Here is a 26,992-nt window from a genome sequence, read left to right as displayed (position 1 = left end):
TGTCCCAGCGAGGGGGACATCACCCACGCGGGCTGCAGGCACCTGCGCAAGCCGGGGAGCCTTCAGCAGAGCCTGGCAGCAAAGCAGTGAGGCTTTCACAGCTAAGGAAATCCAAGAGGAAGGGGGGTAGATCCAAGGGGAGGGTGGGATTTGCAAGTCTGCGTGAGCTAGAACTGGTAACTGCTCCTGGCTCTTCCTCACAGCAGCCAGAAACGAGTGTATTTATTCTCCAGTGCCCTGAATGTCTCTGGTACTGCACGTACAGTTTCATGACGAGCGGTTGAGGAACATCAGGTAGATGGAGAAAACAAGAAAACAAATCAAATCAAAAGCAGATTGCTGGCAGCTTGGCATGACGGCTTCTTACTCTGAAGAGTTGCCCAATGCCAGTCTGGCTGCACGATGAACCAAGATGAGGAGCGAACGAGTCAGCATTTCCTAAAGGTATCCAGTGAGAGTGAACTAATTGCACTAAATACCCTGACGATATCTGGGCCAGCAGACACGCCACCTCCCCGTTCCACCTCCTCCCTTCCCAGGCAGGTACAGAGGGCAGCGACACCCCACAGCGCTTCTGTCATTAGTCTGATAGTGGGGGAAACGGGTTGACATTAGGTCACGGGCACCATTAAAGCAGGATGGCCCGTGCCCGATAAACTATTACCAAAATAGTTCCCACAGGCGGAGTTTAATTTAACCGGGCCGAAGCATTCATAGAGCAGTGGACCAAACAGCCGTAAGCCCCCTCCATCCCCACCACCGGCCAGTGCCAGCCCTGCCAAGGAGCAGTGGGTGGAGGAGCCGGGGCAGGGCGGCAAGGATGGGCAGAGACCCAGCCCCGGCATCTCCCTGCCCGAGCTACACCGCGCTCACGCTCACCGACGCCGGCGGGAGGGGAAGGGAGCCGGGCTCCTGCCGGCCCCGAGGGCAACGGCGGCACCCGCGGGGGCTCACGCGCCAAAAGAAGAGGCACTGGGAAACACATTTTATTAATTTAGTTTCAAGGAGAGCGGTACACCTCATTCGACTCGAGGTCTGGGGGGGGTGCTTTTGGGGACAGCGTAGTAGCACGTAGTAGGTAACCACCTTGCTGAAAAACATTAAGGCATTATAAGAAGTTTCACAGACATGACTCCTTTAGTATAAAAACAGGCGTTAAAACAGATTTCGAGGACCTGCCATCCTTGCCTTTCACTTTTGCAGACTTTCTCGTAAAGGTACCTTTCAACCAAATGAGGGATTGAATCACCCGCACCCCACAACTACACAAAATGAGCTGAAAAACGGGGAGCAGAAAAACAAGCTGAAGCGCAGCGGAGCTGCAGATGACGGTGTCCCTCAGAACAACGCTTGATCTCAGTACTGGCATCAAATAGACTAAACGTTCATTAACAGGAAAATATTTTGAATTTTATTTTTTCACGTTATTATCAAGTACACAATTACAATAATGTCACACATCCCTATATGATTCTATGTATTTTGTTTTTTTCTTTTGTCTTTTTTACAAAGTGTACAGAGGGAAGGACGTATACAATATTTAACAGGGTATTTTCTACAGAACAATAATTTATATTATGTCCTTGTAAAAATCTGTACCTTTTTAAACATTAAACTGAAACATCCATTTTATAGCATTTGCTAAGCAAATTATTTAAGAATTAAAACTAACCTGTAACTAATGTCAGTACATTAACAATAACTATAATTTCATTTTCTCTTTATACAGACAAATACATTTTACAAAATCCACTTGACCAAACCCTTAATTATTAAAAAAAAAAGTTTCAACATTGTGCTTTAAAAAAAAAAAGTGTGTATGATTCCAGGCTACGTAAGAGAAAGAAAATGTGTAAAATTGTGTTCTTTGTCTTTCAGCTTATTTAAAAAAATAAAGTTCAAAATGGCTAAAATCCTCGGCAATGCTATGGGAATTTATGCAGATTTTGTACACTTTTCAGGTTTCCAGTTAGAAAACACTTGAACGTAAGAAGGGGGGGAAAAAAAAAAGTCGGAGGAGGGTACTCTGCAAGACATGAATGGAAAAATCTCTACTGGGTTTTACTGCATCTGATTTGGCAATCAGTAGGCAACAGACAGACAGCTACAGCCATGTAGAAAATCCACTGACTTCACTGGGATTTCAACGAAGGCACAGTGCAGCACATCTAGGTATTACACACTAAAGGTTCACGGCCCGTTAGTAGCACTATGATACAAGAGCACATCGGACAAGTCTGGGGGCACTGTCAAGCAGGCATCAAAAGAAAAAAGCATTATACAATAAAGGTAGCGACATGGCATTCGACTCTCCTGAACTGCAAACTAAACACAAGTATTTCGGCTTACAGTGAAACAGAAGGGCTGAGCAGTAGGAGCACGGCTCGGTAACAAAACAAAATACAAAAGGCTTAGAAGATGCACATCTGAAAGGAAACCTTCGTCCCTTCATCACCCCAAACCTGAAATCGTCACTAAAATTCCTGTTCCATCTCAATAGGAAGTTTACCTGCCTAGAAACAAGAGCCAACACTGGGCCAGGCTCTGAACCCTTTCCATCAGTGAACTGTTGGTGACAAATCTATCCTAATCTGGCAGGCAGCCGGGTCCGAATTCTGCAATCCATCGTCAACCAGTGGCTTCGGTGGGAATTTGAGCGAGGGGAGCGGGGCTGGGTCCTAAAATCTGGCATGTAATTAAATGGTTTGGGTTTTTTTTGCTCCCCAGTTGTTGTTAAGGTACATGACACTGTGCGTGGTGCGTTTATGCTGCAATTAGCAAATGATATGGCGCTATTTTATAATAGTCTTCAGGTGGCAAAATTGCATATAATAATTGTAATGTTCTCCCAGCTGTTTATAAACAGATTAAAAGAACTGGGTTAATTCTGGATACTGTACTAATTAATAAACAGCAGTTTAACACAGCTGCTAATGGCTCAGGAAAAACATTCAATTTAGAAACAGGTCTGTTACTATCATAAGTTACTTTTCTTATTAAGGATATCTACATTAAAACATCTCTACTCCTTATGAACGCATCTGCTCCACTCCATCCCCCTCTGAAGCTCTCACTGTAAATATCTCGTTTCCAAAATCGAGGCACCTCTTGGTCTTAAATTGTATTCTAAAACAACTCACAACAAAAATGTGACTTGAACCACACACTGTTCTTTCAAAGAAATACTAATATACATAAAAGCATTAGGTTTGAGGTACGTTTACCGGCACGTACAGACAGTTGTGACCTATTAACTCTGCAAATTGAACAACAGTATTTTACGTTTCCAACATTAAGACAGCAGTAAATCGAAAAAAACCCAACTCATTTGTAACACGCAAAACCTTTCAAAGACAAAGAAGCACAGAACAATAAACATAATATTTGAGCATACTTTTAAATTCGCCAAAGAAAGGTAACAAATGCCCCAAACCATGTTTCAAAAATTTTTCTCTCTGAAACCTGAATTACAATGCAGAATAGTCTTCTGCAATAAAGTTAGATGTGTAACTCCTCAAATGGAAAACAGTTAACCTGCCACAAAGTCTGTATAGTCAAAACAAGACAACCAGGTGGGCCCTAGTGACTTTATCTTCAACATCACAATTCCCCATTTTATACACACCTCTAACAATTTTATCAAGAGAAATTTCGTATTTTTAAAATTCACGACAAAACTGCATTAACATGGACACTGTGAGTATCAACGAGGTCAGTAAGATAAATATACTTAAATAAACTATTACGGTTGAAAAATTCAGTAAGAGACAGGGTTTACTTTATTAAATGCAACTTTATTGTTGCCATCTTTTCTTCATTTATTAAACAAACTGAATAGAATTCAGAACACGCTATTGAACAAAAGGTATAAAAGTCAACTAGAAGCAATAATCCTATTTTTATACAGCAACAAATCAAATGCACAGTATGTTTTTTTTGTTGTTTTTTTGTGTGTGATCGCAGGTGATTGGCTTTAAAATAAGCTAACTGCCTGAAAGGCAAAATTCCTTTCTGATTCCAGCCGTAAGTCTGTGAGAGAGACTTTAAGGCAGCCCAACATCTTTATGATGCCGCATAATGTGCTGGTTCTTCTCTGAAGGCCTTCGGAAACCTTTCTTGCAGTACTCACAACGGTGAGGGTAGTCTTTTGTATGAATGGAAATAACATGCCGTTTGAAGCCTGAGGCGTCTGTAGTGCTATACTCACAGTACTCACATTGATAAACTTTCCTGCCACTGTGTGTTTTCATGTGCTTTTTCAGCTCGTTCTGTTGCCTAAAGCCCTTTCTACATCTCTTGCACCTGAATGGAAGATCCTTTGTGTGAACTGAGAGTATGTGGCGACTCAGAATGAACGGATCTGCAATCTTAAAGTCACAATGTCTGCACTGGTGCAATTTTTTACCCTTGTGAGCCGCCACGTGTTTTTTCAGTTCCGAAGGCCTATGAAAGCCTTTATCACACATGTCACACTTATGAGGATAGTCTTTTGTGTGGACTGAAATTATGTGTCGTTTCAGATCACTCGAGTTTGAGCTCTTATGGTCACAATGCAAACACTGGTGTGTTTTACTTTCTTGATGCATAAGCGTATGCTGCTGTAGCTCTTTGGTATCTGAAAAAGTCTGGAAACAAATATCGCACTTGAATGGCGTTTCCTTACTGTGTTTAGTCTTTACATGAGTTTTCAAGTTAGAAGAGTCGGCGGATCGGTATTCACAATATTGGCACTGGTACGGTTTTTCACCAGTGTGGATTCGCATGTGCTTCTTGAGCTCTGACGGATGGCGAAATCCTTTGCCACACTCCACGCAAATATGAGGAAAGTTCTTGCTGTGGACAGCTAAAAGGTGATGACTCAGTAATCCTTGTTCTGCTGTCTCATAATCGCAGAATTTGCACTTGTGCATTTTATTAACTCCTTTGTCCCTGTGCACCATCTTGTGAGTAAATAAAGTTCCTGCATGAGAGAAGCTTTTCCCACACTCATCGCACTCAATAAGCTTTTCTGTTTTGTTGGTCAGCTTATGACTCTCCAAGTGGTTATGTAAACTTATTTTTTTATTCGTAGTGTAATCACAGTCTGTGCATCTGTATTTCTTCTTAGTAAGAAGGTGCTCTGGGTGGTTTTTCATGTGCCTTTTCAAGAAACCTCTAGATTTAAATTTCTTTCCACAAATCATGCAGGGGTAGACTGTCAGCGGATGACCATCAGGGCCAATGATTATTGCTGAAAAACAACAAAAAACCCTTCATCAATATTATACAACAATATTACACTTCAAGAAATAAGCTGAATCGTTAAATAAGATCAGACACATACACTTTACTATATAATAAACAAGCTTGTTACTGGGTTAGGTAGAAGAAATTGAGGGAATTACTACTTTCATTCATTTTTATTATCAGGAGAAAGGAAATACTCTTTTTTGATGGAGACAACCAAAGCATCACCCAGCTGTTCTTCACCTCAAATAATTCTACTTTGAAGAATTCTGACCGAGTTCACACATTAAATACATGCAGAAACTGATGCTGGTGCAAAGAACAGCAGCCAACTTGTTAAACTGAGTATTACATAGTAAGTATAGTACATGATCTTCTTTGACTTTCCACGAATCTGTAGATAAAGTTTAATCTGGCAGTTTAATCACTGACTACAATTCACATGTCCCCAAACCAACACCTCCTCCTTGTGCCATCTGTCACAGTTACAATCTGAAGAGGTATCAAGCAGGAATCAATGAGAACACATTTCACATACAGACACCTCAAAGCTTTGGAACTTATTTGCACTCATCCATCAGCCTGATTTGTTTATCCTGAATTTGTCTAGGCACGCTAAAAAGCTCTCTTTTCCAAAAATGTTTTAGAAGGAGAACTGACTAGGTAGCTGGAAATAGAAAAAGCAAATTTTAAGATTAAAATTTGCCTGGTTTACTGATTCAGTGCTAGACAAAACAGAACTCCTACAGTTAGGTCAGAATTTGGAAAGACACTTTTAGTATCATTTAAGGCAAGGCTACTAAAGAAAAGTCATGTGCTTGTTCAACTTTATCAGACCAAATAAATCATTCAGACCATAACACAGTAACAGCAGAAACCGAGTAATGCCAAAGCAGCGCACCTGTTCTTACAGGTGCAAGTAAGAACATTGGCATGAACATCAAGGCAATTTATTTCACAACTAAAACAGAAAAGGGTATAGAAGTTACACTACCAAATGTAATATATAATGTTCAGATTTTCCAGTTACTTATTGAGCTGATATAATGAAATGTATTGTTCTATATATTTTCAATAAAGACAAAAAGGGTTTTTAAAGAGCACTATTACAGAACACTGTTTATCTAACACCACCTTTAAAAAAGTTACATTAAACATTAAAATTGGTGTGGCAAGTTAAGTATATAGGTTTTGAACCTTTTGCTATGATAGTGATTTTCTTCTATGTCAGAGATGGTTTCCTTTAAAACCCCCACAATCCAAACCAACTAGGTATTTAAAAACTTTAAAATAAAACATGCACTCATTTATGATGCAAAAGTGTTGTCAACAAAATAATTCCCAAAATAATCACTGTTTTTTACAAGACATTGCACATGCTATCAGCAAAGTACATCTGTTCACAGATAAGTGCCTAGAGGAATGAGAGTACAGCCAGCCACCAGATACTCACCTGTTTGATACTGCCTAGACTCAGGTCTCCTTTTTTTCTTTGGTTTTTGCTTAGCCAGTCTCCCAAGTCCAGCTGACTCATCTATGTGCAAAAGAGCACTTGCAGTGCCATTCCGACTTTCAATGCCATCATTATTATTACCTAACAAGATAAGTTAAAAAGTTACCTACCGCCATCACTCTACAGGTATTTCGAGCAATAAACTCTACAATGATAATAAAAGAAATGATAAACTATTATCTGGACATTTAATCAAACCATAATAACATACAGAATGAGCTGCAAAACTTATCTGTATGTAACTTATGAATTATGTTTGTTAGTATGAACCTGGAAGCACTGGCTTTGTTAACCTAATTTTACAAGAGTACACAGTTTACAGGAATTAATGGTTTTCCATTTCACAAAGAGTTCTCCTTTAAATGCAGTATATTTTGCACTTCTTTGGTTCCTAATTATTCCCAAAATGTTTAACATCAGTAAACAATAGTGTGTCAGATTTTCTTCTCAGTCCTGAAATACATTCATGTGTGAGCTCCCATTCACTTCTGGACATCTCAATTCACCTGACTGAAGTTTCTCACACACCAAGTTTCAGAACCGGAACTGCGATCAAAGAATCATTCTGAACAGCCCATAAACTTGCACACAAAGTACACTACTTACTATTTGCACACCTGATGCTTTAACGCTTACAAATTCTTTCTACTGGGAACAAAGAGCATGCTCAGTATTGTATAATAGAAAGAAGGAAACAATCTTTGCCTCACAGAGCTTCGTGTTTAATACACAAATGGTATCGCTGGATGTAAAACAAACATGAAAATTACAAGTAAATGTATCTATATATTCGGGAAGGTATTTATTGGCAATCAGTTTAACATTGGTGATTTAAGGGCATAAGTAAATTTTAGTAACAAATTTTGTGGTTTTTACTTGAATCACTAGAAGGCAACAGTTCCTAGGGAAAGGAAAGCACACAAATAAGACAGGAAGATTGAAGTGGAAGACAGTGCAAGACGCTCAATAGCTGTTCCCTTTGTAGAGTGCCGAGAATGAATATTCATGATTAATGTAAGAAGACTCAGAGCCAGGAACAGGCATGTGCAGAGCCTGAAGATTCTGATCTATATGCTAGCTCAAGTGTTGAACAGCAAATGTGGCAAGTGACAAACGTTGAAAGTAAAAACCCATTTCACACCTTAGATGTAGAAAGTACAGTTTGCAACAGGTGCATGAAGAGTCCTGCTAGAGTATAACACAAAACAGGCCCCAAATATTTTCTAATACTAGAATAAAACTGCAAAAACTTGCTGGAATATAAAGTACAGTGGGACTGGGCTTTGCTACAATACAGCAACAAAACAAATTTAACATTTTAAGATGCCATTGTTATTAGCTCTTAAACCCTCTTTAAGTGGAGAAGTGCAGATGACAAACCTCTGCCATTTTCATGCCTTCATGCTTCATTATTTCTTCCCTTCCCCACCACCTCTCGCCTTGCATGCTAGGTTGCTTACTGCTGACAATGCAATCACTCCACTGTTTCCCACATTCTTAAATTCTCCTTTCAACTCCATCTCTCTGTTCTTAATACACTCTGCTCAATTTTCTCCTCCTTCTCCAAAGTCACTGAACGTTCAGTCTATGGATGTTGTTTCGAGTTCACTTAATTTCATTTTTAATTGGTTTAACTCAACCTGGCTTCTGTCCTTTCCTCTCCACTGAAACTGTGCTCACCAGTAAATGGCCAAAGACAAGGCTCTGGGTGCACTACCATCCATCTCCTAAACAACTTTCAACACACGCTGCTCCCTGAAATCTTGCCTTCCCTTGGCTTACGTCTGTGATTCCAGCCCTCATCGCATTCTCAGCACTTCCCTGCCGTTCGTCTGCTGGCACCATCACCACAATCCACATCATCCAGACATATAACGTAAGTTTTGTCCTCTACTCTACTATTTCTCTGCTTCATTTAGAAGGAGAAAGGGGCAATATGGAAACATTTCTAAGATGAGATTTTGGTCTACCAGGTTATGTAAGTTTTCGAAATCAGTTTGTGCACCAGTTGGTGCTCAGATACTAGTGATCAAGAAAAATGGTTCTGCATGCTGGAAATATTTTCAAGGTTCTGTTATAATTTTAAGATGTCCAGCTTCTTTTTTGTTAATCAATTAATTATTTCCATTACTGAAATCACATATTTATATGTTCCTTCTAGGAAGCACTTAAATCAAGCTAGAGGTCAGTGTTGCTTTTCACGGTAACACTGATTCTTACATATTCCCATCTGCTCCCCCCCCCCCCAAAATATTCAGTTCTATTCCCAAGCCAGCTCTTACTGTGTCCTAAAACCGTGAAGGACTGATGTACTCAAGAGGCAATTTTTCAGCTGAAAGCTTGTGTACTTCCCCTTCTACATCATGAAAATATGAAGGAAAATGCCTGTTAAAATAGGATTAAGAAGAAGGCTGCCTTACAGCTTCTCTCTTCTTCTCTTTTTAAGGCTCATTATGCCAAGAAACCATTCTTAAACTAAAACTTCAAAAACAAACACAAAAGCAGAAATACTCCACTACCCTCCAAGAAACAATCCCCAACATTTCACTAGAGACAGTGTCACCAGGAAGAATTCTTCGAGTATTACCTACCATAAGCTGCTGCCCAAGCTATGGGCATGAAAGTTTTAATTTCAGTGTCATCAATTTGCTGTTCATGGGCCACTGCTGCATCCTCCTCTCCTACAATCACTTCCATATAAACCTCATCAGCTATTTCTGCAACATCTAAGAGAAAAAGAAGTCAAGAAAAAATTAATAGGAACACTGCACTGCTGAAAGTGAAAATCCCTGTTCCCAAATGAAAGCCACCTACTTACTTAAGTCTTCATCTTCATGCTGAGAATCATTTACAGTCATGTAAACCATTTTCTCCCTTGGAATACGAATACTGCTATTTTGATCAAGTAATCCAACTGCGTGGTCATTCTCTGGCTCGCTCTCCACAATGTCTACTGTGCCCCCTAATTAGGAAGACCAGAGCAAAATATTTTAAATACACTTTGTTCAAATTCTATGCTAAACCACAGAAAATTGAAAGTTTGTCACTCTTTAACGTTAGACCCACAGGTCTTTACAGATGACTTGAGAGAAACCACAGTCTCTACTTATGCAAAATTTCAAATGTCAGGTTGGAGTATTCTAAAATGAGCGTGTTTTACCTAAATCATCTTCTCCAGGATCTGCTTTGAATATATAGACCTTGATGACTTCTGGACAAATGCCATCCACTTTACAAGAGCCACTTTCTGACTCTGCTTCCATGGTAATTTCAGCAGAACCTTCGTGTTCTATCTTACCAGCATCATCCACTACAAAGAGAAGTTATTACAATTATCCAGTCATATACAGACAGACATATATGAAAGACTTTATTACTTTATTACTCAAATTTGGAAGCAGTTTAGAATTAAAAATTTGTGATAAAGAACCTACCCATAAATACTTTTTTCATATCCTTGAAAACAACGATAAAAAACACAAGAATAAATTCAAGCCGTATCTTCTAGTTAAGGGGGAAGTGCAAGAGTGCTGCAGTGATATGACTAGGAGCATGAGCACCACACAAGGCAATGCTAATAGGGAAACAGTGATCTGCAGCAAGATGATGGTAGGAAGAAACTGCACATTAGTACTTACTCTGTGGCATAATTTCACTTATTCTCAGTTTTAATTGCTTTCTCCTTCACAACTGATAAGCTATTAACTGTTTTTTCCAAAAGCATTATCTGTTGCTCAACCCTGTCTCTAATACAAGCGGTAATATTGCTGCCAGTCAGACCTGGTTCCTTGCAAAGCAATGTTACTGATGCTTCTTCAGTTGACTAGAGAGGAAACCTGAATGAAAACTACAGGAAGAAAACCCTCCACTTTTCTCATCCACTCAACAGCTGAGGGATCAAGCACAGCGCCAAAGTGCTGCCCTGACACTACAGCACTGGTCAACCTATTCAACTGATTGTTCATGGTGCCCTTACCGAAAGGGACTTGCACTGGATTTTATCCTGTAGCCCTATACGCTCTCCTTACTATCGTCTCAAATTTTGTTCTCTTGCTTTCAGAAGTGCAGCAACACCACGCTTCAGTTTGAATTGCCATAACTTGCCTAGGCCTCCCACGTAAACATGGCTAACAGCCAGCTTTATGAGGAACACATTTCTGATTTTTAAGACATACTCTACATAGGCACGCACACCCACCCACCATCTTACTTTACCAAGCATGGGTTTTCAAGAAAAAAATACTTAATATATGTTCACAAAAATCAAATCCAGCATCTCAAGACCTTCAGAGAATCTCCCAATTTCAGAAGCCCCAGAAGTTTCTCGAGTGTTGAGATTATTTAAGAATTCTTAACATGACAGCATACGTTTGTAATTTGTGACTTTACTGTTCATAAAGTCACTTCTGGAGGCTGACATGGCTCCCTCAGAGCCATGCATAACTTCAATTCATGACAATAAGGCATGAAATTTATACTAAAGGAAGTGTAAGAACCATCCTCCATAAATGCTGTAGAATTTTTAACTACTACGCCTAGCACATACAAAATACTTAATGAAGTATGCTAATTTTACTGGCACTCATTAAACTACCCTCATAACTAAATCATAGCTTTACTACTCAGTAACTGCAACTCTTCCATTTACTTTAAGGTCTACTTAAAAAAAAAAAAAGCTCAAAATGTTATTACCATTATTTTCCTGCCATGACGTCAATAAATTAGCCTTTAAATTAGATAAACTAGCATGTGTTCTGTCTCATGTATCAAACACAACTGTACTTAAGTACAATTTCTCAATCAAGCATCATTATTCACAAAAAAATATGAATAACATTAAATTATGAAGCACTAAAATAAATTAATCTCCTCACCAAAAGAGCAGCAGAAAAAAACATTAAATACTCTTATGCCAAGTTTATGATCAATGGCCACCGTACAGAATGTTTCAAGCATTAAGATGTTTAAAAAATTACTTTGAGTCACGGGACAACATAACATCTTGTAGCTGAAACCCCAAAGCATTTCAAAAGTAAAAACCTTAAGATGTTCTTTTGAATCATGTTAACAACGTAGCTCCACAGTACGTATATTCAGTTATTGAGCAGACTTTCATAAATTCTTTGGCATATGCATGAAATACCAAACGTCACTGGAACTCTGACAAAAAGAAAACTTGCTTTCGTTCCTACACTAGATTTATGCAGTTGTTCTCCTTTAACTTGGCTGTTTCCAGTGTCACGCACGTGTACTTGGAAGGCTTTCAAATCAGTGTAGACTGATTTTACATCACTGAAGCCAAAGGGGAAGTCTGCCACCAAGCTCAACTGATGCTGGAACGTACTCAAGGAAGGAAAATTATGGCTGAAGCAATCAGAGAGAAAACAAACCTACATGCACCATGTGAAACAGGCTGGTTTCTTTTAACCAAAACAGAGTTTTTTACTTCCATACATATATGGAAGTATCCATTGATAACATTCACACAACAGAAGAATTCTAGATCTTAAAAATATGCTCCATTTACTCTTTGAAATAAGTTCTCCAAGGTTCAAAGTCATCTTTTAAACAACATGATTAAAAAAAAAAATCATTACACAATTTAGAGTTTGTTTATCCCCCATTTCCCTCTATATTCAACAGTGTTTTAAAAATGTAACAACTGGTTTAAATATTTATTAACAGCACCACTAAACTGTAAGGAAATTGATGTGTAAGAATATTAGGCCAACTTTTCTCATCCAAAATGAAAAAATTTCACTCTTGATAGGTGGTAATACTTGAAAAACTAAAGTCCCTGAAGGGCTTGAAAAGTAGTAGTATTTGCAGTATAGTAGCAAACAGCTAATAGGAAGAAAAGTAGGATGTAAAGAAAAAAGTAGAAAAAAGATAAAAATCAGAAAAAGAGACAAACAAGGTGAAAGAGAATGGGTATCTATCACACAAAGTACCATTTCCATGGTATTTTGTCCTACGGCTACGTAAGCATTTATCTATACTGAGTCACTGATGCTCTGGCAGCATTTATGAAATTTGATTTCTATTTAACACTTTCCCTATGATTCTGGATTTGCCACATATCTCAGTCTCACAATCACAGAAAATTATATTCATAAATACTTGACTGATCAATGTTTTAAGTTGGAACCCTGATGACGTTTGAATTTTTCATTTGAATTCACAGCCCATCAAAGGATCCCACAAATACCATGCATGACTGATCTTCTCTCACATTGTTCTCTTTGAAATTACAAAAAAAAAAAAAACCCAAAAGTACTTAAAAGTGTTAGTTAAGCTTATAAGAGACCACTTCCTTTCAAGTAGAGACACTGGGCAGTTACTAAACTAATCACAAGTCACATGCTAGAAAGAAGTTCAGACTAGCATTATTCCAATGCAGTCATACCTTGTGCCTCCATTTAATCAGGTATTCACTGAACACTAAAAAACTTTAAATATATTTTTTTTCTCTCTACTAGCTGGTAACTTTACTTCAGTAAACAAGTGGATTCAGACTAGTTCTCCAAGTTTAAAAAAAAAAAAAAAGGAAAGAAAAATTATTAGACACAACATTATTTTACGAAAATTGCAAGAATGCATTCTATGGTTAGTTTGCTGACGTTCTTCACAGGCTTCACTGATTAGAGCAGCCTGCTCTTTGCATACTATGAGCTGCAAGAAACAACTAAAAAATGTATGCACTTCTCCAATGTTGCAATAATTGCTTCCATATAAAGATAATGCTTGAATTTTTATTAAAAGCACAAACAGATGAGAAAGGTGTCACACAACATGAAAGATGTGGCATATTTAAAGCCTGGCTAGTTATCATTTACATTACAAGGAAATCAACAAAAAGAGACCAAGAGATAAAGGAATAAAGAGTAAAGCGAAGAAATAAAAGATGCAGGCAACATTAACAACAGATTGATTGTTTAATGTGTTCTATCACGATGACAGCATTTGTCTCCTAGAAAATATTACACCTAATAAAAAAATCATATAATGTCATAAGCTATAATGTCCAACGAATAATTATCTCCTGTATCTTTACCCTCCTATTAAAACGTGTCCAATGGCATTTCTGAGATAGAAACAAGCTCCTATGTGTTGATAATAAAAAAAGTATTTAAAACCCAGCTGAGGCCACTTTCCCCATATAGTAGCATAAATGCTAGCCCAAGATCCTGCATACTGCATTTGCTTAAATGGTACATCTTTTGTTTAACCATGACACATACACTTTCCCCAAGAAGTTGTTTTTATTTTTTTATATCCAATATTTAATTGATCAGCAGATATAGACTTTGTAGCCTTGCAATCTTTTACTCCTAACTAGAAAAATGCAAATATCTGTAACTGTCTTTATTTTATTAATGGTTTCCGTAAGCTTTTACATTTATTTTTTCCTACCATTTCTCCTCTACATGGGATTAATGAGGAAAATAAAAGGATTGTAAAAGATAAAATTCACTTAAGCACTAAGAAGTCTTCCATCTTTTTCAAGTACACACTGGTCATTGCTAAGTAACACACCAAAACAGTTATTACAAGCATTCTAAGAAAAAGTCTGTCTCTACACCAGTTTAATAGGTCTTAAAATCTGTCTATGGAGCAATTAGATGAGAATCATCTATTTTGGCAGCCTTTATGTTCCAAAATGATTCTCTTCGCTGCTAAAAAAATGCCTATCATGGGATACTTGCCTGCTTACAAAATAAACAACCCTATTTAACCATTCTTAATGAAAAAGGCCACTGCTAACTATTCTGTTTTCTCTAAAATAGATTAAAAGCATGCTGTACTCCCTAGACAGACTTTGTTCAGTTACCTGTGATAGAAACATTTTACTTACACTTCACTTGATAGCAGAGAATTCCTAGTCCACTAAAGAAGTTATTTTTACCATCCAGTTATTTCTTAAATGGCAAAGCAGGTTTCCTAACCTGTGATAAAATAGAAATCTGTTCTATTTTGATTTTAATGCCATTGCCATTACACATGAGCAACAGTATACCCTATGCGTCTGAAGCTCCCCTCAGGGCAGCAATCTAGCAGAGGAGAACTTCCTGAGCTCCAAACTGGTATCTAACACTTGTCATTCTCGTCCTGCTCTCCCCAGCACACAAATCAGACTAAGCTCTGAGGCATCACTCAGCCCAAGGGAACTCTCATCTCCATCACCTCTCACAGGGACCTCCTGAGCAGCCTCGGCTGCAACAACTGTTGGTGCCATTCCAGTGGTCAGACGGAAGCATGCCAGCAAGCTCTACCTCACAGAAAGAAAAACATGATTTCCTGCATCTTTAACAATCTCCAGGGAAAAGGAGGGAGGTACTGATTTATGCTAAAAAGGCAAATAAAAGCATTTTGGTTTCTTGACTAGAAGTCTACTGGATGGCCCTAATGAAGACATGAACTTTATGGCTTTGCTGATCAGGTCCATTGCTTTCAACTTAAACATCCCACAAGGATGAGAAAAGATAGGTTTCACCTAGACCTATGAAAAGATGCAATCACTATTCTCTCTCTGAGTACCCTGGGTTCTGACTCCTGTAATGAAAAGTGTTAATTCAGATACAACAGACGTGTCTAACTCAGAGCAAAGTAAGGATATGGATGGACATAACATAGGGCTTGTGTTTGCAAACATCATATAACTTCCTAAAACCGCAGCTTAAACTTTGTGAGGCTACCCTTCCTTCTCTCCAGACTCCCCTTGTCAAACCTCCTTTGTGCCTCACCATTTTTACTGCAATTAAATACGAGTATATCAGAGTACAACTTTTTGTCTTACGGAACAAGTTCATAGCAGAGGATGTGTCTGTCTTTGCTGAATTGAATAAAATCAGACAAGCAAAAATCTTAATTTCCATCTTATGGCCAGGTGTAAGGCACTACTTTCCTTGGTTAGTAAATGCAGGGGTTTTTTTGTTGTTGTTTTGACAAGCAGTACCTAATCTCACCATTACTGTTTCACTTACAGAGAAACAATTTTCCAAGCCTTAAAATTTGCTACCAAATAATCAGTACCAGTTTGAGCCAGAACACAATTTATCCTTTCCTGACCAAACTCATGAACTGGCTTGTTATGGCATATATGAAAGAAAAACTGATTTATCAAACCTCCTTGAATCCTTTTCAAGCTACTAACTAGTAGCAGTTTGCATTCTTTGTCGAATGAATATCTGATTCTACTCTGCCCTAAGTGCCCCAAATCTACCATTGACCAAAAATGAAGCTTGAGGGCAAAGACAAAGTATCCAAGGAAAAAGGTGAGTACATCAAAAGGTAAATGATAATAACAAGCTGTGCCAAGAAACGTTATCTTGGAAATGAAAAAAGCAAAGGCATATCAATGCAGAAGCTAAATTAAATCTAAATGGGAAAAGAAATATTAAAATACTGAGTTTATTGAAGCGAAGTCACAGAATGAAACCCACAGGGACTGCACTCTTTCAAAAGACAAACCAGTCTGAAACCAAGAAAGAAGGTAGAAACACAACATTAAAAAAAGTACACATAGATTAGTCATTTCAAAACAGGTATTTTCAGGATAAAGCTAACAAAATTATCTTAAGAAAATCTATGTAGACTCAGTTCATTAGGACCAAAAATGGAAATGCTTAAAGAGACAAGATAGGAAGAAGACAGCAAAAAGATTTTGCCAGTAACTTCCACTGAAGAATATAGACTGAGAAACCTACGACAGAAAGAACACAAAGTGTCATCCCCTGCTTTGCAAGGGACTAGCTAAAAGACAACAGGCAAAAGCATCCTGAAGAACACAGTCTAACTCCCAGACCTGGGAAGCAGCTACATTTGGCTCCTGTAATGGCAGACAAAATTACATTCCAACATCTGCCCCAGCAGTTCAGGAAGGTTTGCCAGAATCAAGCACAAATTTACAGGTTAGGATGAAAAAAATCAAAAACTAGGCTAATGTTACTACCTTTTAAAAACCACTTAATACTAAGTTCAAGTGAAGAACTGAGACAGTCAACAGATCAATAAACACATATACTGCCGATGCAAAAAAAAAAAAAAAAAAAAAAAAAGGAAATTAATTCAAATAATGTTTTCCACACAACGAAGAGACTATTTGGCAAGATAGTCTTTACTTGACGGAAAAGCACTAGACTCTGACTTCACAACCAGAAGAACTTGTTATGCAGGCTTTAAACACAGTAGGTGGTAATAGGGAACTTCCCTTTAAAATGAACTGTAGAACATACCTAACATTTTAAACACAAATAGAAAGGATGCATGTTTTGTAGCATAACGATTGTTTTAAATGCTGGCTTTTTTAAGGTTCTGAATCTAAACAGAGTACATCACAAGACTATCAAGAGGTGTTTAATATTAAATAAAGAATGAAACTGCAGAAATACATGACTGAAAACGGAGAATATCCCAGCACAACTGAACAATTAAATTACTGTGTTTTCTGCCAGTTACTACCTTTTGACGACTGGTACATCTAAGAAGACTTCCTAGCTGGGTGGGTATTTTAGGGATCATGCAATATGGCATCTACCAAGACATTCTGTCCTTGTTCAGCCACTGGCAATGGTTGAATGGGACACGTATCTACCCACCCCTCTCACCTGAATTTACACAGACACAGTTTGCAAAGTGTTCCTATGACAGCAGCCCCAGAGGCCTCACTCTGCTGCCCATGCTGCAGGATGACAACCTGCAGTGGAAGGGTGAGCAGAGAGACAGGAGCAACTGCATCTTAAAGAGCTACAGTCAGGCATAACAAACAGGTAAGGATCACCACCAGAGTCTTTACACAGTCAGGCCTCAATTATCCATAGGTGGACTATCGACTTTGTTACCTAACTATGCTGCAGGTGCAGAAGCATTTGAGCTGCTTTCATCTGATATAACTCAGGTCCAGAATCAGAAAGTTGTATCTGTACCATACTGTACAGAGTGCATTTATTAGTTTGGATAAATACTATTTCAGAGCGCAGCATCCCTGACCTATTTCACCTCAGTATGATCTTGCAGCTTAATTTTACAATATTTTGTGTTATCCATATTTTGCATTATCCCATTTCATTGTTTTCCCAGATAATAGAGAATTAACTGTACCTCATATAAACTCAAAACATGGCTGCACAAGGTTACTCAAGGAACTCAAGAGATGATAAATTAAGAAATGCAGTGATCCTAGGTAAGGAGAAGCAACATTAAAATCCATAAGTACAGAATATAAAATTAAAACAAGTTATTATACATTTCAAAAAAGCGTCCAAAGGAAAAAAAAAGGAAAAAAAAAAAGAAAAAAAAAAGAAAAGAAAAAAAAGGTAACTGAAGCAGAGCATGAAGTATACCTCATCAATGGAGTCATTTAATGCTAGACAAAATTGAAGTGCCTGAAATGGCAATTAAACAAACCAGCCTAACAAAGCTTTTCTATTTCTACGACAAACAAATGTTCAGCAGTGACACTCTGATGTTCCTAGGTGCTGCACTGAGCGATCATTATAATAAGTAGCACACTTAGAGTAAGCTCTAGTTCACACAAATGGATATCCTCAGTAGAAAAACGATTGATGATATGCTCTGTTTTTCTCCACCCTCTACTTTAAGTCTTTTGAAATAGGACTCAAATCGATTGTGCCACTGTTCCTAAGGGAGATTAAGATATTCACGGTTGTTTCTCAGCTATGAGCAGCAATAGCTACTCTTTTTTTTTAGCAGCATACCTCTGTCCTTTGCTTAATCAAGAGAAGAAAACACATCCTAACAGCAAAGAAAACCATATTGTTGTCTGTATCTAACTATAAATGGGGTGGAAGCAGTGGGGGCTGAGCAAAAACAACACAAGGATAACAAATTGTCATTTGGACTTCCAAAAACCCAGGTTTTTTCACTTTCCCTTTTCCATGAAATAATTTTTTTTGTTTTCTTAATGTCTTGGCAGTAATCTTAGTAACCTGCATATACATGCGCTTTCAAACAATGTCACATTTATTTTCTTTCAGTTCTTACTAAGTATATGGCATTTAGTTTACTGGAATTCTTACTCTTTTGTTCAAGTGCTATAAAATGCTACAAAAATAATTTATAATCAGACATGCATTTGCCAGTATTTCTCCCATTAGCTTCGCCAGAATTTTTAGCTGGTACATGTTCCCCAAAATACCCCCATTTGAGTACATTTGTGAGATCTGCATTTCATTAAATAATACAGAAAATCTGGTTTTGGTACCTATGTAAGCCCTCCCTCAGATATTTCAAGCACTACCCAGGCCCATATCGTAAGAATTTTGATGGCTTTACCCAGACACTTACAGGAAATCATAAGGTAATCTTCACAGTTGCCCTTCTCGTCTTGGTGTTCCACAGGGATTCCATTGGCATCGATCACTGCCTCCGATGCACAGTCTGCCACCAAGACTTCCTCAGAAACAACATCTGTTCCCAGAGTATCAGTGACAATATCTGCTTCTTCAACATTATCATGAACTACATGTTCTACATGTCCAACTTCAGGTACATGCATTGACTCACTTGTCAGTACATGTTCTGGTATAGACATTGCTTCTGCTGTTATGTCAGAAGCTAAAACATCATCTGGGACAGTGCAATGAGCCAAAGAAACCTCTTCGGCTACGTCTGTGTCCAGCACTTGTTCAGGAATAATGACAGTTTCAGATACGTCTGGCTCCTCCATGATATCTGGGCACTGAACATCCTCAATAACAACATCCTCAATGACATCTTGGATTACTACAGAATCTGGATCATCAGGAACAAAATTATGCACGGTTATATCTGAGTCGACTACATCTGAAACAAATACTGTTTCCTGTACTTCCACAACAATCTGATCTCCATCCATATGTGCTGCATCAGCTCCTGAAAAACATAATTAAAATAGCAGTTAAATTGTAAAACTAACTCAGATGAGGTGGTTAATAATTGAAATTACTTCCATTTTACTTCAACTTTTACGCTATGCTGCAATTTAGTAAAACAGGCATAAGAGCCTATAAGCAATTAAGATAGGCAGATATATGGTGAGCTGATAAAGCAAGTGCTCAGTAGATGCTAACATAACTAAGATGAACAACGTTTTCTCTCCTGGAAAAGATTACCAATTTTTAGACTCTCCCCCAATATCCAAGAGAGAACAGTAGCTCATTCATATTGCTCTGAGTAATAAAAACAAGCAAAAATCCAAAGCGACTACTCTATACAAAAGCATTGATGCAGCATAGCACTTATAAGCAAAGACAAAATAAATGACAGTCAATTGCATCTAATGTGAACGCTCTTATCTACGTATTATCTCCTGACAGACCTGTTGGATCAAAAAATGCATTTGGCTCATGTGGCTGCAATTCAAGCCCATCTTCATCCATGGCCTTTAACTCTCATCAGTCACAGTGTCTGTAGAAGGTAAAGAAGAAATGTTATTTAACTTGTATTATGCTATGAGGGTTGCCTCTGCCCGTGCACTGAAAAGTGGAAATTTTGGGTGCATGGAAGTTAACAGATAACACCTCTTGACTTTAAGATGGACCAGATTTCACTCAGCGTACCTCTCTTTGGGATTCCAGAAATACTACTCTAGAACAACAAACACCCAGGGTCTGAGTAAGAGGAGTGTGAGCTCCAACGCTCCAGGTCCATTTCTCAAATCCCCACAGCTCCACAAACACAACAGCAGCTGATAAAGGGATATGAAAATATGAGTTCCTTATAATCTTACAAAGAAACAAAAATCAAGACAAAGCCTAGACAAGTTCACACTCAATCTTTTTTGGATGGTGGAGAATACAGCGTTGTCAACTCAACAAAGATCAATAAGGTAAGTTAAAGGTAGACAGCTAATAATCTGAAATGCACACCACTTTTGATGCCCCCGGTGTTCATACTTGGGCAGTCAGAAGGATGTTACTCTTATGTCACTTCAGGAATCGAAATCATCAATGCAAACTGCTTCCAGAAGATAGCATCATATGTTTTCAAACCCCAGATCGTGTGTGAATATTTTAAAAACTCCTGCCCCAAGACAAAGTACCTATTTGCTTTTGTATTAAAAAATATCACCAGTTCTCAAAAATTACCAAATGTCATATTCTACCAAATTTCTTTGACTACAACGTCAACATTTCTTCAATGCCTAATAACAACTTAAGATTTCAATCTTCTTAACAAAAGAACCAAACAAGACCACAAAGTTAAAATACTTACTAAAATCTGAAACTGCAATCTAAATTTTGCTGCTTACATATGTGCATTATAATTAGGATCAGGCAAACCTAGTTGGGTAAAATGTGATCTAACATAAACTTGTACTACTCTCTTGCACTTAGTCCAACTAGTTTCCTAAGTGCAGAACCAGCAAGAGGCAACAGAATGTTGCTGCACGTTTCTGCTTGTGTTTCTGTACAAGTGGAAGATGCGATTCTCCTTCCTCCAAACATTTTTCACAGTGACAGGTAGAAATCTCCCCATTCCTGTGATACTTTCACAAAAGACCTAGAGAAAACATTAAGATTCTGCCCAAGGTTTCCATAAGAATCATAACCTTTCCAAATTACGTCAACTAACATTCACATTAAGTCTGTCTTCATGGGGGAAACTGCTATACAAAAGAAAAAATTAACAACTATTCCAAAACACAAACCTACAACCATAACCTGTAGCAAGTATTTTTTAGACTTCACCATTTTTCTAGCTCAACTTTTCTCAACTCTTTGCAGGTAACCACCTGATTTATATATCAGAAAATGTATTTTTACAAGTTGAGGGAGAAATATAGTCAGAAATTGAACTGGAGGAAAAGCAGCGGCAGTCTAATAATTTTCCAAGGGGTCCCATGTTCAGTTGGAAGGCCCCTATATTTTAAGACAGCTGCGCTAACAAATCATTGTGGTGTCCAGCTGGACATAAATCACCTCACAATTATTCTGACTGTCAAGCATTTGTCAGAAGCACCCACTATTAACAGGAACAGCTCTTCACAGATGCTTTTTTCAGAATCAAGAGAAGAAGAAAAGTGTTTCTCAGCCTCAGATACAAGACATAGCTTGACTGATGGCAATCAACTTCTGCCATGCCACAGAAACAAGAACAGAATAACAAGGTTTCACAGTCATTTAAGCAAGAATTATTCATACCCAAATTGGTTTACTTTCTTCTATTCAGTATACACCTAGCCAGCCTATTACAAATGTCTTTCCTATTCATCTTTTCATCTTTTCTGCGTTGTCTTCAGTGTTCAGTTTCTTCTTTTCTGTTGCTGCTTCTCCAACTTCTTGTGTGCCTGCACCTATATTATGTTCATTACCTCCCCACCTGCTCATTTCATCTCTCCAGCTTATAACTACCGCACACTCCCATCATTCACACAAAACCATGCTACTCATCAATTTGTAGCAAAGATTGTATCAGCAATTCAGAGATTTTTTTTTTGGAGGCGGCAGGGGGGATTAAGGGTTGGTGGAAATAAATTGCCTCTCTCCTCAGGCAACACACACATAAGAAGACAGCACTTGCTGTCCAGCTCTCTGGGAAAAGTCAAGACACCATTTCTGCCTGTGCTTTTGAGGATTGTATTATCATACATATTAGCCTCTGATCAGCTGGGACCCAACCAGCTTGAAGCGTCAGTTCACCACTAGCTACTGGAAGAACTGGCATTCGTTTTCTCTGCTTCCTGCTTTCATCACCCACCTGACCATCACTCCACCACAAATTCCTACTTCTTATGAGTCACGCATGTACTTTCTCTATCCTCTTCCCAAATTCCTCTCTGTCTCTATGAGTGAGGCTCTCCTTCACTGTCCTTCTGTCTATCCTCTTCACCCGAGACCCAGAGGCTGCCACCACTACTTCCCAGCTTCCAGAACACACCCGCTGACGCCATCTCTTCACTGCTACTTTCACTGCTGCCCAGATTCCAGGCGACAGATGCTAAAACCAACGAGTCTCTGTGGTGTTCACAACGGTGCAGTTTCATAAAGACACTGCCACCAGCAGCGACAGCCCAGCAGACCTGCAACTGCACGCTCTGCGTAACAGCGTGGCCTCTTCTGTATTGGCGAGGTCTTTTAACCTACAGGGGCATAATATGCTGCAAAACAAAGGCTCAGGTTCTACACAAACTGAAGAAGTTTCCTGGGCACATGGGTTTTCACGACTGAATCTTAAAAAGGCCACAGATTTATGCTTTGGTACTTGTTCCAAAGAAGAAGAAAAAAAACCCAACCCATTCACTGAATGAGTTTCTTCCTAAATAAGGTTTCCCATAATGCGCTTTTGCACCCAGACCCAGCCAACAAATTCATGTACACAAATTCTTAGCCCTGTGCAGGACCATAAAGACTTTAAAAGTGCTCCACTAGGGCACAGACCCCACCCCCACAGAAATTTGCTGCAGAAAGAGGACCAGAAGAGGATAAAAGCATTTAAACAGGATCTAACTGAACTATCTAAAATGATAAAGGTGTCTAAATCAAAATCTGCCATCTAAAAAGGCATCAAGACATTGGTCCATGGATGGGGGGAAAAAAAAAATCTCTAAAAATTTCCTGAAATCGTTTCAGGGTTTGAGCATTCTAACCAGTAGATGACAAAGCACTGTGTTTCTTCCTGCTTGCTCTTCTTCTAAGCAGTGGGCCAGCACAGGGGCCCAAGATTCAGCCACACAAAGGAAGGCATGCCACATGGTTCTGTACCAACCAGCAGCTCCACGATGAAGGCACTGTTCTGCAACACGAGAAATACCAGAGCTTCTTGTTGCGAGCACCACACCGAACACCTTCAAATTCCTTGGCAAGCACCCTAAGCTCTGTGGTACCATAAGGCTAAGAAGCAATTCCAGCAGTTCATTTTCCTGCAAGATTTCAAGAAGGGCAGAAACTCCTCTCAGTTCTTTCAAAATATTCCAGCTGACACTTACCTCAGGAGCAGGTTCTGGCACCAAAGCAGACAGAATCAATTTTCAGTTCCGGTTTGGGAACCTAAACTCTCAAAGAGAAGCAGGTGCCCAGCCATGTCCCTACACTTAGTCCTTCTCAACGCCCAAATCTACGTGGCTCTTTCTTCAAATCCCAGTAATTCAGGAACTGCTCTTCTACCATGACAGAAAAAGCCTAGGCACCTAAAACCAGGTTTTATACTTCTGAAAAGAACTAAACATCTACATCTTTCACTTGGCTTGGGTCTATGCCAGCTTCACATGGATTGAGAATTAATACAACTCTGAAATACACCTAATTCCATTTGTGAAGTTAGTTCTTACAAATTGATTTTTACCTATTTATTCAGAGACTTGGGTGGTTTTGGTTTTATGAAAGTCAAGGCAATATTTTCAAGTGGAAGGACAGATAGAAAATTCTATATTAATGGAAGAAATGGTATTAGGCTACTAGCAATAAAATAACCTCCCAAAATAAAAATGAGTATTTTCTGTAAATCTGATCTTGAGTACAATCAGTAAAGAGAAGCAACGCAGACAGTGCGCTAGTCTTGCCACATTACAAATCTTTGACTCAATAGGCCTAGCAAGGTAATCAAGATGAAATAAAAAGAAACAGACGAGCTGTCACGTTTTAAAAAGAGAACAACTTTAAAAATAGAATTGCTTAGAAGAAAGAGCTTTAATATGCCACAGAAACTGTCAGTTTCTCTGCTCTCACCAAAAAAAAAGGAAAATGGGAAAAAAGGAAAAAGAGAAAAAGAAACTTCAGAAAAGCCATCCTTATGAAAAAGAAATACGGAAGATAGCCCTTTGCCTACTCCTAAGAACAGTACATCTGTTTATCTGCAGTAAGGGCACACACCAAATACTCACGCAGCAAAACTCCGAGCCTTCCCAGAAAAACCCAACGCATAAACAGCAAAAATTCCCCACATCCAAGCCCCGGCCCCTACCTACGCTGAGATGACTTAGTGTACAACCATAACCAAGTTCCCATCGTGCCTTGCTACATCACATTAAAAATTGCAGCACGCCTTGCATGTCCCAATTGGGCTGGAGCCCCGAGCTACCCGAAGCGTCGCTGTGGTTATGAGACGACTGTGGGTTCAGTCTACACTATTGCTGCAGTGTCACAACTCTCCCTACATGACCCACTTACGGAGAATGCGATGTACACACATGCTCTCAATCGCACACACGAAAGGTAAAAAAATTATGCTCCTATAGCATCTAATTCTTATCTCGGAAATAACCCCCATTATTATTAGGTGAATAAATGGAAGAATAAAAACGATGTTACAAATGTGACAGTGTAATCATTTAGCTGTTTATTTCTTGATGCACCTCCCTCAGTTTTAGCAGGAGAATCAGTACTGCTGTTTTCATTGCGATTTTGTAAAAAAATCTCAAGCCTTTTCCTCTTTGTTGTAGTTCAGTGGTGTGGGCATTTGCAGAAACTGGTTAAAGAAATGGGTTTGCTCCAGATTTCATAGGGATGTTGTGCGTCAGACGACACCTAAGCTAATTCTTAACGAAACCTAAATTAGGGAAATAACCAGTCCCGGGCGCCCCTTTGAAACTACCTTCCACTCAGCTGGGGGCCTCTGCAGGAGAGGGAATAGCCAGAGGGGAGGAGAAGCCAGCACCAAGGGGGGCCCCAAGGGGGTTGGGGAGCCCCGCACCTCCGCACCCGGCTCCTCGCGGGGCGGCTGGGCGCAGGAGGCTGAGGGCGAACCTCCCACCGCTGCCCAGCCAGCGCTGCCCAAATTCCCGGCCGACCGGGAGATGAGGAGACCGCGGGGCTGGCGGGCCGGGCGCCGCGGCAGGAGGGGGCACGGCTGGCAGCCCTGGCGCGGCCGTACAGGAAGCCGCCACGGGCCGGAAAGCGCCGAGCTCCCCTGCGACTCGCTGGCTGGCAGGCGCCGAGGCGGGGAGGAGGGAGAGGCGGGGGAGAGGGGGAGAAGCGGGGGTGGGGAGGCTACGGGCTCTCCCTCTCCGGAGCCTGCGGCCCGGCGCTGCGATGAGCGGGGCCAGGGGCTCCCCCCTCCGGCCCGGCCCGGCCTGCGCGGAGGTACGGGCTATGGCGAGCGATTAATTCAAGATGGCGCCCGACGCCCTCCGCCTCCCCCCCCCGCGCGCCGCCATTTTGTCTCCTCCTCCAGACACTCTCCGAATCCCCCTCGGCCGGGCCCGGGGCCTGGCACCGACCTCGCCCGCCTCCCCCCAGGCCCGCAACCACCCCCCTCCGCTTCCGCTCCCCTCACGCCGCCGCCCCCGCTGCCCAGGGCCGCGCCGGGCGTGCGGAACCCGCCGGCCCGGGCCCTGCGGCCCGCTCTTTTGCCGGAGCCCTGGCGCGGCCTAGCTGCGGCCTCCTCGGGGCCTGCGCTGCGGCCTGGTGCGGGCAGGGGAAGGCCCGGGCCGGGCCGGGCGGCGGGGCCCAGCCCCGGGGCTGCTTACCGTGCGGGTGGCGGGCGGCGGCGCTCGCCTCGGCGCGGCCTCTCTCAGCGCGACTGGGCCGAGCGCGGCGGCGGCGGCGGCTGCGGCGGGGCGGGCGGGCGGGAGGGGAGGGAGGGGCCGAGCTCGGAGCTGAGTGGAAGCGGCCAAGCTCCCCGGGCCGGGCCCGCCGTCAGCACGTCACGTCACTGCCCGAGAGAGACCCAGGAAAAGGCGGAAGGGAGCGCGCTGCCGCCGCTGCCCGCCGCCTCGGGCCAGCCGCCCGCCGGGGCCGGGGCCGCCGGGCGGGCCGGGGGCCGCTGCCGGGCGAGGCGAGCCGGCGCGGGTAGGGGTGGTGGCGGCGGGGGGGGGTGGGGAGGCGCGGCGGCGCTCGGCTCCCTGCGGCTCCTCCTGCCGCCGCCTCCGCCGCAGCTCGGCCGCGAAGCGCCGCTCGGGGCTCGGCGTGCGCCCCCGAATCGGAGCGGCTGCCCCGGGGACCCCCCTCCCCTCCCGGCCCCTCCATGCTGGCGCCGCCCGGGCGAGCCTCCCCCGCCCTCCGCCTCCTGCGGCTGCCATCCCGCGGCGCACGGCCGCCAGGCCTGCGGCCCGGCCCGGCCCCGGCGTGCGGGCCGGCGGGCTCCGCGCTCCCGCCGGCGTGTTTTAACTCGCGTCTGCGCGCCGGGGGACGGGGACGGGGGGGAGGATTTTTAGGGTGCGGAAACTCCGCGTTGGGGCGGACGCGGGCCTTGGGCTGGGGCTTGCGTGGCCTCGAGTCACCCCGGCGCGGGGCGCGGCTACCAGCGGGAATTACTGCGAGTAACAACAACAACAACGACGACGACGACGACGACGACGATGATGATGATGATGAA

The 26,992-nt window shown here is 41.3% G+C and overlaps 1 protein-coding gene across 1 annotated transcript; it reads right to left on the bottom strand.

Moving 5' to 3' along the window:
• Positions 1 to 1,388: 1,388 nt before the first annotated feature.
• Positions 1,389 to 26,390, bottom strand: ZFX (zinc finger protein X-linked). The gene is made up of 8 exons (XM_050892435.1): positions 26,145 to 26,390; positions 20,058 to 20,146; positions 19,046 to 19,612; positions 9,900 to 10,049; positions 9,558 to 9,701; positions 9,331 to 9,465; positions 6,680 to 6,820; positions 1,389 to 5,230 (listed from the first exon to the last, which is right to left on the bottom strand). Exons 2-8 carry the CDS (start codon positions 20,116 to 20,118, stop codon positions 4,044 to 4,046), a joined length of 2,385 nt encoding a protein of 794 aa, XP_050748392.1. The 5' UTR covers positions 20,119 to 20,146; positions 26,145 to 26,390; the 3' UTR covers positions 1,389 to 4,043.
• Positions 26,391 to 26,992: the final 602 nt, after the last annotated feature.

The sequence above is a fragment of the Gymnogyps californianus genome, chromosome 1, assembly GCF_018139145.2.
Source record: "Gymnogyps californianus isolate 813 chromosome 1, ASM1813914v2, whole genome shotgun sequence".
In the NCBI taxonomy this organism is placed as follows: domain Eukaryota; kingdom Metazoa; phylum Chordata; class Aves; order Accipitriformes; family Cathartidae; genus Gymnogyps; species Gymnogyps californianus.
The sequence above is the reverse complement of the archived record's forward strand: the minus strand, read 5'-3'. Positions and strand labels throughout refer to the sequence as shown.